This window comes from Triticum dicoccoides, chromosome 1A (assembly GCF_002162155.2).
Source record: "Triticum dicoccoides isolate Atlit2015 ecotype Zavitan chromosome 1A, WEW_v2.0, whole genome shotgun sequence".
Classification (NCBI taxonomy): domain Eukaryota; kingdom Viridiplantae; phylum Streptophyta; class Magnoliopsida; order Poales; family Poaceae; genus Triticum; species Triticum dicoccoides.
In genome coordinates this window covers 594,892,736-594,908,089 of record NC_041380.1, presented here as the reverse complement: position 1 = coordinate 594,908,089, position 15,354 = coordinate 594,892,736, and the positions used below count along the sequence as shown (strand labels likewise).

At 48.6% G+C, this 15,354-nt stretch overlaps 2 protein-coding genes across 2 annotated transcripts; one reads left to right on the top strand and one right to left on the bottom strand.

Moving 5' to 3' along the window:
• Positions 1 to 5,927: 5,927 nt before the first annotated feature.
• LOC119294118 (mitochondrial adenine nucleotide transporter ADNT1-like) lies at positions 5,928 to 10,529 on the top strand. The gene is made up of 8 exons (XM_037572378.1): positions 5,928 to 6,239; positions 7,421 to 7,469; positions 7,997 to 8,160; positions 8,382 to 8,419; positions 9,218 to 9,330; positions 9,459 to 9,572; positions 9,668 to 10,006; positions 10,105 to 10,529. Exons 1-8 carry the CDS (start codon positions 6,073 to 6,075, stop codon positions 10,183 to 10,185), a joined length of 1,065 nt encoding a protein of 354 aa, XP_037428275.1. The 5' UTR covers positions 5,928 to 6,072; the 3' UTR covers positions 10,186 to 10,529.
• A 183-nt stretch (positions 10,530 to 10,712) lies between these two features.
• Positions 10,713 to 13,194, bottom strand: LOC119348936. The gene has a single exon (XM_037616943.1). It carries the CDS (start codon positions 13,179 to 13,181, stop codon positions 11,106 to 11,108), a length of 2,076 nt encoding a protein of 691 aa, XP_037472840.1. The 5' UTR covers positions 13,182 to 13,194; the 3' UTR covers positions 10,713 to 11,105.
• Positions 13,195 to 15,354: the final 2,160 nt, after the last annotated feature.

The following is a 15,354-nucleotide window of genomic DNA, read 5'->3' as shown; positions in this document are numbered from 1 at the left end:
AACAGTAGATAATATAGCATGGAGCAATCAAAAATTATAGATACATTGAAGACGTATCAGGCCTTCGGCGGAGGAGTTGGCAACAACTCAGAAAACTCAGGGAATCCCTAAGGCAAGAAGAAGTGTGGCTGCGGCTGCTCGCGTCAATTGGCAGGGGATATCGCGAGTCGACAGATGCCACGGGGTGACTTGAGGTGAGGGCAAGACTGCCGTGGAATATCCAGGGACGAGTATGCGAGTAGCACGCGCTGGTTTACCCAGGTTCGGGGCTCTCCGGAGAGATAATACCCCTACTCCTGCATGTCCGAATATATGTGGTGTACATGTCTGGCAGTACAGAGTTGCTCCTGAAGCTGTATTGGACTAAGAGTACTAGCAGAGAGCTAGCTAGCTAGTGTGTATGGCGTGAGAGCCTCATGCTCCCGTGAGTGGCCTTGTGGCCGTGAGCATGTGGGTGTCCATGCGTGAGAGAGTCCATTCTGAATGGATGGATGTGTGCCCATATATATTGGCATGGCTAGCTTGGTATGTAGGCTATGTGGGCATGGGTATGGTGGGTGTTGGCCCATCCACCAACTACACTATTCGGGAGACATCGATGTGGCGTGTTACATCTGCTACAATGCACCACTATTCGCCAATAGTGTCGGGTACAGCCATCTCGTCCGTGTCGTGTCTGATGGGAAGTTGTAGTTGACTTCACATAGCAGGCCGACTGGAGCAGCCGAACGGAGAGCAGGCCGGACAACCGGGTGGTGAGCCGGCCCGGGCAGTAGAACAGGGGGTCATCTGAGCGGCCTGAGCAGTCGGACTAAGGTGCTTTGCTAGCCCCGATGTCTTGAAATATTTTCTCGCCGTCTTCGGGGTACCCGTGGTCAATTACGCCGAGAGTAGCCTCCGAGCCTCCGGGCAACTTGGCAAAGTTGGACGGAGGTTTTTTAGCGAGTGTTGATGTAGAAGATGTCGATGACGGCCGGCTGCAGACCGCAGCCGGCACGGCTTGCTTACGCTGGGGGCACACAAGCGCACCCGCTGGGTGTAGCCTCTGAGCCTTCGGGCAACTTGAAAAAGTTGGGTGGAGGGTCTTCGCGGTTGTTGGTGCATCGTTGCCCGACAACTCGACAATTTTTGGCACCGTTACCCAAAAGGGATTGACAACCCCTTTAACATGCCGGGTTGCAAGTATTTATCCTTTGTGTGTAGGTACTATTTACATAGTGTTGCGTGATTCTCCTATAGGTTCGATAACCTTGGTCTTATCACTGAGGGAAATACCTACCGTCGCTGTGCTGCATCATCCCTTCCTCTTTGGGGAAATACCGACGTAGCTCAAGCCGCAATCAGCCATGCTAGTAGGAATGCTAGTATACTTTAGGTGACATGCTCTATTTTTATATGTTTGATGCTAATGTAATTTGGACAACAAACATGGTATGTGTAGTTGTGTGTGTGTGTGCTAACCTGATCGTTGGTTATGTATGTTGACACATGAATTTGCTAGTCTATTTTATAGAGAAGTGTTGAGTATGGCTGCCGAATGGGCCGATGAGAACACTCGAATTATCTGTGAAACAATTGAGGATGGAAATATGCCAAACACTAACTTGACACCAAATGCATATGACAATGTGGGAAAGGAATTCCCGAAGAGAACTGGACTTGAGTACACGCATAAGCAGGTGAGAAACAAATGGGACAATTTAAAACGTGAGTACAACCTATTCAAGAAGCTCAAGTTGCACGAGACTGGAGGGGGTGGGACTTTGAGAAAAACATCGTGAAACAAGATAATGAGTGGTGAAAAAAACAAAAGTTGTAAGTTATCAGAACAATATTTAGGCCTATGTTTGTGGACCTATTATATGGTGTGCATTGGGAACAAATATTTATGCCTATGTTGGTGAACCTATTATATGTTGTGCGTTGGTAACAAATATTTATGCCTATGTTGGTGAACCTATTATATGTTGTGCATCGGGAACAAAATTTATGCCTATGTTGGTGAACCTATTGTTATGTTGTGCATTGGGAACAATATTTATGCCTATGTTGGTGAACCTGTTGTTTTGTTTGATGCTAACTATTGTTTGATATGGCATTGACTGTCTATGTGCAGATGTCATCAGATATTGAGAGTGATGATGACAATAGTTATGAAACAATAAGGAATTTGGTTATGCATCAACAACATAATATGTACATGCTTTTGTTCGGGTGCGGAAGCCATATTTAGCAAGTATTGTGAAAGTTGGGTGATGAAGGCCGAGTCTAGAAATCTTTTTTGAGTGGATTTTGTTGGCTTCAAGAGACTATTGCCACACCCAGAGAGACCTACACAATGTTGAGAATGACGGCAAGTGTGTTCTTTGATCTTCATGACTTGTCGGTATGCAATTATGGTCTAAAAGAGACAAGCTTTGTTAGCACTTACGAGTATCTTGCTATGTTCTTGTGGACATTGGAGGTTGTGAATCAAACAGAAGAACTCAAAACCGCTTCAAACATTCAGCGGATACAACCAATCGTAAATTCCATGAGGTTCTTCAATGTGTGGTCAACATGGCATCTCACTCCTACCTTAAGCCACAAGAACCAAACTTCCACCTTTTGCATGATATCATTAAGACAGATAGAAGGGCTTATGCGCATCTGAAAGATTGCATTGGTGCAATTGATGTGACTCATCTAAGAGCTTCTATTCCTGAAGGGCCTCAGGAAATAAGGTACATTGGGAGAACGTGCGCGAATATGCAAATATTTATGCCTATGTTGGTGAAGTCATGCTTGTGTTGCATAGATATGTGTCCCCTTTTTGATTTGCAGACATATGCAAATTTGATGAAGCTTTTGTCATAGGACATATCTCAAACCTTGTGATTCTTTTATCTAAACTTGATGAAATTCAAAAATATACATGTTCGTTTCACCATTTGCACTTTTTTTGCCTCGAAAAATTTGGGAGCTTTATTGCTTTAACAAGGTCCTGTTACAATCAGCACGAAAGCTGCTAACTAAGAAATTAGGACGTTCCTCTATCCAGCACTCGGAGACCGACAAGGTACACGCGTGCTTTGCACAGAGACCTGCCGAACTATTGGCATCCCTTAGGACATGTCTAGCAGAGAAGGAAATAAAACTAGAAGACTTCTCCCCTATTTCATCTAAGATAGGGGCTACAATGGAACGAACATTGTTGCGCGAAGAACAGAGGTTAACAACCACCAGACAATCCACTTCCATCACCACATGTGAGAAACCCCAGAGTTGTGCAAAGATTACACCCTCTCGAAGAGCTAAACTTCGGCGATCAGTGGATCAGATATCCCGGCGAACGGCTTACTCCAAGCTCCAACGAAGGCTAGGTGAGAACGAGCAACACCACCGCCTCCTCCAGAATGATGTTCAGTACTAATAGCCCCATCAGTATTAATTTTGATCCATCCAACGTCGGGAGGCCTCCAACACTGTCCATCAAGAATACCATGACGCCGTGTGGGTGTTTCAAGCATCAACATGTCATCCCTAACCATCTTCACCGACTGGACCGGATCAAAGACAGGCTGATCATGTGTCCATCGGTTGCGTGATGTCCAAATCGCATACATGATTGTGATCAATTTTCCACGGTCTTGATCAGGAATCATGCCATCCAGTACAATGTCTTTTGCCCAGGTTGATTTGCACTTGGACAACCCAAAAATGCACTATTTGCACTTGCGGTTCTTTAACTATTTGTACAACCAAAATCACAGAAACTACATAGAAAATATACAAGAGCTTCAAAATCTGGCATGTAGCTCTCTTTCCAGCCCATCCTGCCTTCCCCACAGAGTTGGGGCACCTCACAGCCCACCCGGATGGGCTTCAGGCTGCCTTCCTTGGCTGCCAACCCATGCAGCCGGAGCTGCCAAAAGCTTCTGGCTTCCTCGTGAAGCTGGCTAGCGCTGGCTTTTCATGAAGCTGGCTAGCTTGGGAAGCCAGTGAGGTTCTGAACGGGGTCCAAGTTTTGTGAAAATTTTGCCGATTTGTTAACTAAATCATTATAGGCATCATCCTTCGAGAGATATATGCGTGGAATCGGCATGATGAGACTAGGGAGATGCAAGGTTCAGGAAAAGGAACTTCACAAACTCGTCGTTATAATATCTATCTTGATGATCGAGTACTCAACTTGATGGTTGAGTGAATTGTACTTTTTTTTCTTGAATTAGTTATTTTGATGTTTCTCACACGAGGTTTTTGACGAGGCAATTCGTGCAATACAACAACGTATAGTATAGTATGCACTCTTCCTTCATATATTTTTTAATTGAGGTTTTCGGAGTTTTGAGACATCAATATACAGCTAAGTACCCAGAAGGGAATGTTAGAAAACCAGGACTATTAGAGGTATGGTGTGGGCGCACCGCCTAGCCCTCCTGGTTTCATACTTTATGTTAAGTGGGTACTTATCCCTTATTGCACACAATTCATCAATCATCATTATATATTTAGGTGAGGAGCAATAATTGCACACAATTCACCAATCGTCATTATAATAAGGAAAAAAAGGCTCCCCTTTTATGTGTTCATCTACTTTTTGCATTGTGACGTGATCAACTACTTGGTCTACAACACTCGGCCCCGGACCGGGCTCGTGGACAGGAGTTGCGAAACAGTCCATCTACATATAAACCAAGTGAAGCCCCTCAAATGGTGCTCTTAACAGAGCACACCAATGGGTGAGATGGTGACCCATTGTGCCGGACTGCACAATTAGCAATCAAGAAAAGAAGCCCCTCAAATGAGAAGAAAAAGTAAAGAAAAGAAAAAGCGTAGCCTCCGCCTTATCTGATAACTGCAGCGCCCTTATCTGAAGCCGCATCCCGGGCACGGCTCGCGTCCACGCCACCCGGTGCCTGGTGGCGCGGGAGTCGTGGAAGGAAGGCGAGGGCGACGTCCGGTCGATCGATCGATCCCCCGCCACGGCCGCCACATGGCGACGCCGCTTTGGACCCATCCCAAGCTCCCCAACACATATTCTTGTCGCCAAAACAAGCACATCCGTTTCTCCCAGGCCGGTTCCCGTCGCACCGCCGTGTGTTGTGTGATCGCGGTTGCACCTCCAGCAGAGGTTGCGCCGGTGGTCCAACGAAAACCTCACGACCACGGATCAAGGACCCGAGATACGTGAAGGAGGTTGCACGGGCGCGTAGATGGCCCGACGCGTGCAGGAAAGGCCAAATACACAGTCCACATCCGTCCATCGGAGGGAGCCTGTCCACATTTTTCCCGACGCAGTACAAACACACAAACCAGACCAACCATTCTTCGCCATCACCACTGTTTTCAGTACACGGCCATTATTACGGTTCAGGAAAAAAAATGAAAAGCGTGCCTTTCGACCCAAGCAAAGCAAGGCCCGGAAATAAATTCGAAATCAAAATTATTTTATATTTTACGTAATAAACACCAAAGAGAAAAAAAAAGTGATGGACGTGCGCGATGGGATCGGAGCCCAGCAGCAGCTCCCCCCCTCTCCTCTCCATCGCGGCGACGGATCTAGGTTTCCGTTAACCCGCTCTCTCTCTCTCTCTCTCTCTCTTTTCCCCTGGTGATGATCTGTGTCGCCAATACACTATTCGCTCTCGCTGGCCGACAGCTGGGCCCCAGTCGCCGATCCCGAGGCCGGCGCTTTCGGGGGATAAGCATGGACGGCGAGGATCCACCCGCCCGTCACCTCCCACAAACACAGCGAGCCACAGTAAAATGCAGCACGCACACGCAAGGTTAAACGTTACCTGCATGACGCGTGGGTCCCCTCTACAAGTCGGTCCCATGGGCAGTGGGAGATGAGCTGGTGGTGAGTCGAGTGCACGTAACAGCAGCGCCGCTAATAGCGCAACGAGACGCCGGGAATGGGTTAATAGAGGGAGGGAGCCAGCCACCAGCGCCTCTCCCCACCGCACGCCCCCCTCCCCCCTCGCGCCGCCGCCGCAAAAACCCCGGGCAGGCATCTTCCTCCGAGGCGCGGCGAGGGGTGGTCGTCGCCGTCGTCGCCGCCGCGCGCGATCCGGGAGGGCGAGAGGGGAGATGGCATCGGAGGACGTGGTGGGGAAGAGCAGGGGCGACACGGCCGTCAACACCATCGTCAACCTGGCCGAGGAGGCCAAGCTCGCGCGCGAGGGCGTCAAGGGCCCCGGCCACCAGGTCCTCACCGTCTGCAAGTCCCTCTTCGCCGGAGGCGTCGCCGGTGGCCTGTGAGTCCCCCCTTCCTCCTCCCTTCCCCCCTCTCCCCTTCCTCGATTCGCTCCCCTCCGCGGCGTCTCTCGCGACGGGCGCCGACTCCCAGATTCGGCGCAATTTCGTGGCGATTCCTGTAATTAGATTGGCGTTTGGTCTGTGTCGGAATCGCGTGTCCCCCAGGCCAATTGGGGTTTCCAGGTGGACGCGATTGGTATGTGCGTGATTCGCCTGGCATGCGAGTCGATGCATGGAGTTAGGTGGGCGCGAGGGCGATCTGTGCTGCTGGGATTCGGGATTCGGGACGCTTAAACCCTTGCCGCGCGCCCCTCAGATCTCGTTTGGTAGAGTTGTTGGTCTCGATTAAAATTCGCATCTGATTGATTAGTTTCGTCTATGATCTATACCATTTCCCTCTGCACACATGACCGACCGCTTCGTGATCTGTAGTACGTCAGGCAGAATCTGCTGTCGAGCATTTTGACTAATGCTAATTGTTTTGTTTGGATCAGTTTGCTGACGCTTAAACCCTAGCGATATACCATTAGTCTGAGGTGAAAAACACTGGACGGGGTTATATTAGCATTTCTCGTCATCCTGTTACCGTCAATTCAATGTCAAATTTGTATGTTGTTGTTTTTCACTGTCTTTAAAATGCTATCCCTAATATTCTGCGCAATGAGTTCCTTTAATTGGAGCTACTTTGGGGCTGGACATTTTATACCCAAGATTAGTGTATCAAGCTGCTAAACCCCCCTAATAAGTCGATTCACCAGGCTTTATGATCTGGATCTTAATTACTGGCACATTCTTTATTTGAGGTGTCAATTATTGGCTCATTCTTTATTGGCACCTTCTTAAGTATGTGCTTCTTCATGATGTCATGAAATCCCATTATCTAAAGCTGAGCATCTAAGTGCCTACTTGATGTAATAATATATATTTGGTTGGTACAGGACTATGGCTAGTTGATCTTGTCTTCCTTGGTTGGGGCTCTAGCTATCAAACGTTGTTATAGTTGCTGGAGTCAAAGCTGGCTTTGCCTTTTGCTTTGCTTTTTAGCCACTTGGAAACATTGCGTTCTTGAGAACAAGTTGCTAAACTACACCCCCTCCAACACACACAGAAGTATTTTATTGTTTGGAGGGGGTGTACTTCATGATGTTATGAGTTTTGTTTATTTTGTTGTTTTGCACAGATCGAGGACTGCTGTTGCTCCGCTTGAGCGATTGAAGATCCTGCTTCAGGTGTAGATCATCATTTTTGCTTTTATCTTGTGGCATGTTATTGTTCATGTTGGTTGAATGATAAATTGATGGAATTGTCTTTTCCTAAGTTGTTCTGTTTACCATGTACTAAGACATCAGATGACTAAATTAATAGCAATATTATATTCTTTGATTATTTCAAAAGTTTCTTCTATTAATGATATCAGCTAACATTGATGTGATGCAATATACATATACACCACATCAGTGTGTTAGATATGGTCTGTCTATTATAATTCAAGCCATGTTTTGTCTTATAGCTAGTTATTAACATTTGTTGCATTCATGGAACCATTTCTAATTTGTGGTGGCCACTCAAACTAAACTTCTTTGAGTGCGCACTAATTGCTCACATTTTCAGTTCTGAATCATCATGAGGAAATAATGCTAATAATATTCCGTTCACCCTTGTTACCGGATCCCAATACTTTTGTTACTAAAAGTGAAAAGGAAATGTTTTGTGAAATTCACTGTGTGGACCTTTTCTTATATTACCTTCCTTGCAGGTTCAAAATCCTCACAGTATCAAGTACAATGGTACCGTTCAAGGGCTTAAGTATATATGGAGAACAGAAGGCCTTCGTGGACTGTTTAAGGGCAATGGAACTAACTGTGCAAGGATTGTCCCAAACTCTGCTGTGAAATTCTTCAGCTATGAGCAAGCATCAAGGTGGGTTTTTGGTTGCAATTACTCTTGCCTTGCATAACCACTTGCGTTCCACCACCTAGTTATTTGTAGTTTGCAATTTGCAGAACTTATCTCTGTTGCACGATGAGACAGTTTTGACCTGAAATTGGTTAGGAGCATTTCTTTATTACCATGTATTGACATGTTCTTGTTTCATGTAAGCTCTATTTGATATGTTATTTCCTTCTGTACCATTCTTACAGGGGTATTTTGTATCTGTACCGGCAACAGACTGGGGATGGTATGCCATTTTCTCTTGTCCTTACTACATAAATTAAGTTTCCCGAGTTTGGCATCTTCGTCTCTTTAGAAGTGTAAACATACCTCATGTTATACCACACGTGATTCTAGTGTTTGGTCATGTCTACAATCGCAGCTGTACTTGCTGTGCCATTTTGTGGAAATAATTAAAAGAGGAATTTAATTGGTGTACTCAGATTCTCCACCTCATGGCATTGGCGGCCTGTCTATCATTAACTAGAAGTCATGAAATTGTTTAGGTTCTTATTATTTAATCTAATCTTACAGGCACTTCATTGAATCTGAATCGAACCACTCTAGTTGCTTAAAATTAATAATTATTGCGATGCAGGAAGTGGAAGTAATATTTCTGCATGACTTGCGTGTCCCAGTAGTGTTTATTTTATCATAACATTCGTTTCTTGACCTATATGGCGTTTACGCCTTAGTAACATGTTGCTTTAATCCAACTCTGGTCACTGCTCAAGGCCTAAGCATTATAAAGGTTGCTGCTCACCAAATTGAATGTGAAATTGTATTTTTGTTAATTTATAAACCATAGGTAGGCTAATGTGGAACAAAAAGTCCCCGGGTTGAATACCCTTGTGTTAGTGGTTACATATAGTTCAAGACCTCTGTCATACATATCAGACTGATTTTGCTCAACTAAGTAAAGAATTCATGTTTGGCTGTCTTTTCATACATTTTTGTTTTAGAAATTGTTGTCATACATATAGATATAAATTGCTGGAAGTCCTGTAGATTTAACGCTTGGTCAAATGTTAATTATTGTGAACAGAGAATGCTCAGCTTAGTCCAATCTTGCGCCTTGGAGCCGGAGCCACAGCTGGTATCATAGCCATGTCTGCCACTTATCCCATGGATATGGTTAGGGGTAGGATTACTGTTCAGGTACTGTCTAGATTTCATTGCTTTCTGTCATCATGATACTGTGAACATGAATAGTTGAATACATGTTATTACATGCTTAAATTTCATTCCATATTCTATTTTAATGGAGAATAATATCACTTCTGCAGACAGAGAAGTCTCCCTACCAGTACCGTGGTATGTTTCATGCATTGGGCACAGTGTACCGTGAAGAAGGCTTCCGTGCTTTATACAGAGGCTGGCTTCCATCAGTGATTGGAGTTGTAGGTTCCTCTTACCTAGTACTGTAATCTATTTGTGTGATGCGTCTTGCTGATGGGCACTTACCTCTCAATGCTTTGTTTTCTTCTTCTTGCAGGTCCCTTATGTTGGCCTTAACTTTGCTGTGTACGAGTCTCTGAAGGACTGGCTCCTCCAGTCAAATGCATTCGATCTTGCAAAGGACAATGAGCTGCACGTAGTAACAAGGCTTGGATGCGGAGCTGTGGCTGGAACCATAGGCCAGACTGTGGCATACCCTCTTGATGTTGTCAGGAGAAGGATGCAGATGGTCGGCTGGAGTCACGCTGCTTCTATTGTTACTGGAGAAGGCAAAGAGGCACTCCAGTACAATGGTATGATTGATGCATTCAGGAAAACTGTCCGCCACGAAGGATTTGGTGCTCTGTACAAGGGTCTTGTGCCCAACTCGGTGAAGGTAATGCTTCTAATGAGCAATGCAGATGTCTATAAGCTTCCCGGATATCTCATTATTGTTCTTATCTAATCCACTGCCCCTGTATTTTGGCTCTTCAGGTGGTGCCTTCCATCGCCATCGCGTTTGTCACGTATGAGGCTGTGAAGGATGTTCTAGGAGTAGAGATGAGGATAGACTGAAGAATCGGACCTAGCGCTGTCCGTGTTATCAACTTCTATTTTTGTAGGTGTTGAGTTCCCTTTTTTTGTTAGGCAGGGCGAGTAGAAGGACAATAGGACCGAGGCTCCATTCAGCATAAGGCCCTCTCAGCCCATGTCGATATATCCTACTACTGGTTCCGGAACCCTAATTGCTGCCGCACTCTCGCTTCGGAAAGTAATAAGTTGGCTGTAAAGCATTAAAGCATTTGCCTGACTCATAAAGTCTTATTCAGTGAGGAACCCTGTATTGAGATTGATTGAAACATAAGCTGCATGCTGTGTGCTGCTAATAGTTGATTTTCATGATCCTCTTGTTTTCTTCACTCTTTGTTGCATCTCATCTATCTTTTTAGTTACTTGGCATTTCTCATTTGTGGACTGTTGCTGCTGCTGATATATTGATATGTCTCTGAAGAAAACTCTTTACAACAGTGTGCTGCTATATCTGAACATGCATTTGCATTTCCTTTTTTCTTCGAGGGATTTTTTTGCATTTCCTAGTCTGTTTGTTTGTTGGGTGACATATAAGACCCATTTGTTTACATACATCCACTGAGTAGTTTCCATATGTATGACTGACAGAATGCCACATGACTGAATTTATTTGTGTAAAATCTGCTCTTCTTATTGCTAAGATGCGTGTTCGCTCTCTACTGAGTACATCAGAAGTACAATCTTGCATTTGCGTTTCTAGCCTAGCTCGGGATTGTGGAATCACGGCGGCCTGCAGCTGCCCGTCGGACATTATCCTTGGCGTCCGTCGTAGGGCTCCAACCTGCTGCGACGGCGCCGCTTGCCGGACCACCCCCATCGATCTCGACTTCTGCGGCGACCCTGCATAGAGATGCACCCACGCCATTGTCATCATCCTCAACGGCGAGCTCCTAGGAGGAACGCAGCTACAGACACTTGCCTGCTTTGGCGCCGGCGACCCTGCCGGCCGGCTTGCGCGGCGACGACACCGATGGCGCCAACCTGCTGCTGCCGCTGCTCTTGGAGGACGGCGACCGCGACCACGCCTTGGCGCGCGGGCTCGACGTCGGGGCCGTCTCGACGACGACGTCCGGCACCGTCGCGCCGCTGTGCAAGCTCTCGTCGCCGCACAGCGAGTTGGCCTCGCTGCCGGAGTCGGAGCCCCTGCCGACGTGCAGGATCGCCGCCTTGCCCCTCTCCATCACCCTGTACGCGTACATCTCGAACGGCACGTCCGACACGCGCGGCGCCACGCCCCCCTGCCGCTGCTGCCACGCCGGGAGCTTCTTCTGCAGCAGCGCCTCGATGTCCAGGTAGTCCACCGGCGGCGTCGGCGTCGGCGGCTGCGCTGGCGTCGACGTCGACGCGTCGGCCTGGCCGCCGTGCTGCTCCGGGTTCATGACGAGGAACCGCTTCACGTAGCGGAGGACGCGGCAGATGGAGCTGAACGGCGGCCGCTGCGCCGGGTCGCCGTGCCAGCAGCGCCTGGTGAGGCCGGTCAGGTACTTGGGCGCCTGGAACGGGAACAGCGGCCTCTCGCCGGCGCGGATGTTCTTGCTCATGTTGTCGCCCTGCAGGTGGTTGTCCTCGAACGGGATCTTGCCGGTCAGCAGCTCGAAGCTGATCATGCCGAAGCTGTACACGTCCGCCTTCTCCGTGCGCCTCGCCGTCGCCTGCCCGGGCTCGTCGTTCTCCAGCACCTCCGGCGCGTACCATATGCACGGGTTGACGCTGCCATTCCCACTGGCGTTCGCGTTTGCGTTTGCGCCGGCGGCGGCGTGCGACGCCTTCCGGCCGGGGCTGGTCACGGCTGCAGCTCCGGGGTCGGCGGCGAACCCGGCGACCTTGACGACCAGGTAGGCGTCGGCGGCGCTGCCCCGCGTCTTGACGAGCACGTTGGACGGGTTGAGCTCGCCGTGGTAGATCTTCTTGGAGTGGAGGTGCTCCATGCCGCGCGCGATCTGCAGCATGGCGTCGACGACGACGACGAGCGGGAGTTGCGCGCGCGGCCGCTTGACGCTGCCGCTCGCCTCCTTGAAGAAGCTCCCGAGGTCTTTGCTCATGATCTGGTCCATGACGAGGTACGCCTCCCGCTTCTCCTCGTCGCGGAAGCAGTACCGGCAGTGCGCCACGTTCGGGTGCGCCACCGACGTGAGCAACTCCATCTCGGCGCCGACCGCGGCGTCGTCGGCGTCCACCCCGACGTAGTGCTTCACGGCGAAGGCCTCCCCCATCCACTGCACCTCCTTCAGGCTGCCCCCGAGGCGCCGCCGCATGTGGAAGTCGCCGAGGAGGAGCGCGGCCGCCGGGTGCGGCTCCCCGCGCGGCGCGGCCAGGAGGTCGGCGATCCGGTGCTCCTGCCGCGACAACGGCCTGGATCTCATTTTGTCGAGCAGCTGCGAGAGGAGCCACCTGTCCTCCGCCCACGCCGTGTCCATCCGGGCGGCGAGCTCCTGCGTGGCCAGATACGCCCTGCCCACCCTGCTTCGCCGGAACAGCGCCGGATCGAGGAGGTCCTTGTCGTAGTCCCGGGCGAAGAGCACCCGCCGCCGCGCGAGCTCGTCGGGGTTGAGCGCCGCGGTGGCCTCAGCGACGACCTCGACGGCCTCGAGCACGACGGCGACGCACCAGAGGAGTCCGTGGAGGTGCAGCTCGACGGACTCGACGCCGTGCGTGAGCGCGGCCGCGCGCGCCCACCAGCTCCCGCCACCGCCGCCGCCACCGCCGTGCAGGTCCCCGAAGCAGAGACGGATGTAGTGCTCGGCGTCGCGGACGGCGCGGCAGAGCTCGCGGAGCGGGGACTCGAGCGGCTTCCACCGGCCGGCGAGGCGGTCGTCGAAGCGGAGGCTGGCGCGCACCTCGGCGGCGACGGCGTCGAAGGCCAGCTCGCAGGCGTCGGCGAGGAGGCGGCACTGGCGCGGGTTGACGCGGAGCTCGTGGTGGAAGGCCATGAGGGCGGCGATGCCGCCGAGGGCCTCGCCCACCTGCCGGAGCTGCTCCATGGACGGATCCTTAATTTGGGGCCTCGCTCGCTCGATCGCTGGTTGAACGAGAAGAGAGATGGGTGAGGCTGGTGGACGGATACGAATGCTGCCATGCTGCATGCATGCATCCTTGTTTTTTCATCTCTCCCGCACGGTGGAAAAAATCGTATTACACCAGCTTGCTTACTTTTTCTTAAGTACACCTATATAAAACGTCTTTGCCATTTTATTAATTTAGCTGTATGTATGTCGCCTGAAATTTTATTTTGTGTCAGTCGGTTTAGTGTGTTAATGATCTTGCTTTACTATTCATTATGTTATTTTTTTCCAGTCTTGTCAAATCTCAGTTGATTGAGATTATGTTATGTCTTAGTCGATATCATATTCGTCAAATCTTATATTAAGATTCGTGCAAATTTTTCTTCAATTATTTTTATTTCTTTCTTACATGTTATGTCAAGTCCCAGTCGAGTGAGACCCAGCCACACCCATTTTTCCGGTTTGTTCTTTGATGTATTTGGCCAGGCCGAACCCATTACCAGGTGTGACCAAGCCTTCCCCTTCCTATTTTCTATCTTTCTGTTTTGCTTTTATTTTTATTTTGCTTTATTAGTTCGGTTTTATGTGTGTGTGTGTGTGTGTGGGTATGTTTTTCTTTTTTCTTCTAAAAGGCCACTATTTCATTTTTTCTTAGAAAATATTTTTTATCTTTTATTTTCTTTCTTTTTTAAGGGTAATATCCATGCCACGGGAAACTTACTTTTTTGAAAACTTCACTATTATATGCCGCTAACTCGGTACTTCTTAGGCAACTCTTTTGAAGCGAAATTCCACTGGTATATGATTATTCTTTCATATTATAAAAACACAATATTTGGGTTCAACAGTGATTTGGAGTACTTTAAAAAATAAGGAATCCATCGAGCCTCAACATTGCTCCATTGTATATCGGAGTACTCGCCACCCTCCACCGGGGGCGTTTCCATCAGGGGTCCGCCCTCCCCGTCAAGTGTAAGGGGCTTGTCTGCCAGGTGGGCGTGCACCGCGGGGGGTTTCTGACCGCGGGAATAATAACTTGCATATAGTGTTGATTTTGTTTTTTCATCCACAATACCGTGAAAGCCGTTTTAGCGATTTTTTATACAAATACAACAGAAGGTGAAGTTTATTTCTCAAAATGTTTCATCATTTTTTTGGAATTACTTATTTTTTCTTCATATATATACACTGGAGGCCCCCCACCCCCAAATCCACAGATACGCCACACTCGTACATTGCTAGCGAAAGCAATCCCCAGCAACCGACAAAGAAGAAGCGAATCAGAAACCCCCTGCTTCGATTCGCTTCTTCTTTGTCGGTTGCTGGGGATGTTGGTGTGTAGCCGCCTTAAGCTTCCAGCTCCGGTTGCTGTGGTTCGCTCTCGAGCAGTGTTGTGGAGTTGCTGGCCGGTGGTGGTGCTCCTGTGGGGCGACCGAAGATGAGGTCTCCCCTCCGGCAACATGTGAAGAGAGATGGTGGTCTCTCTTCTGTCCTTGGCTCTTGCTGCCCTGAATCTTGCGACGGTGCTCATTCCTGCGGTGGTGGCCCTATCACCCTCCATCTGGTGCGTCTCTACGACCTCTTCTCATGTTGATCCTCTGCGGCTTGGAGTTCATCTTCGACTTGATCCTGTAATTTTCTTTAGTGGTTGCTGTGTGTGACCTTCTCTCTACTCAGCATCTTGGTCTAACCGCCTTCTCTTCTCTCTTGTATCAAGTCTGTACCAATGTTTGCAATACCATTGTATCCCCTAGCCAGTTGATGGCTTCATTAATTTGAAGTCGGGTATGATGCCTTTTGTCTAAAAAAAGCCACTGTCTCTAAACTATGTATGATAGGGTTTGTTTTTACATATTTTTCTAACGATATATCTCATACTATGACATACAATTCTGTCTAGAAACCATACTAATGTGAGACATACAATTCTGTCTAGAAACCATACTAATATGAATCGATCATGTTGTGTCGCGAGTCGACATCTAGTGCAAGGCCTCGAGGTGAGCTGGAAAGGGAATTCAAGAAGAAGAAAGAAGAGTTGTTTGATTTGCTCATAAAGGTGAAAATGGCAGAACTTTACCCACAATCAGTGGCAAATGAACTGGGCAGGCTTTAATAGGCTTGAGCCTGCCCTCCAGCAATGAAAAAAGGA

Bases quoted from the DNA above. Each gene is read 5' to 3' on its own strand.
- LOC119348936 (XM_037616943.1), bottom strand. From the start codon at position 13,181: ATGGAGCAGCTCCGGCAGGTGGGCGAGGCCCTCGGCGGCATCGCCGCC.
- LOC119294118 (XM_037572378.1), top strand. From the start codon at position 6,073: ATGGCATCGGAGGACGTGGTGGGGAAGAGCAGGGGCGACACGGCCGTC. The intron at 9,331-9,458 runs GTACTGTCTAGA...TCACTTCTGCAG, and splicing joins GGGGTAGGATTACTGTTCAG to ACAGAGAAGTCTCCCTACCA. The intron at 10,007-10,104 runs GTAATGCTTCTA...TTGGCTCTTCAG, and splicing joins TTGTGCCCAACTCGGTGAAG to GTGGTGCCTTCCATCGCCAT.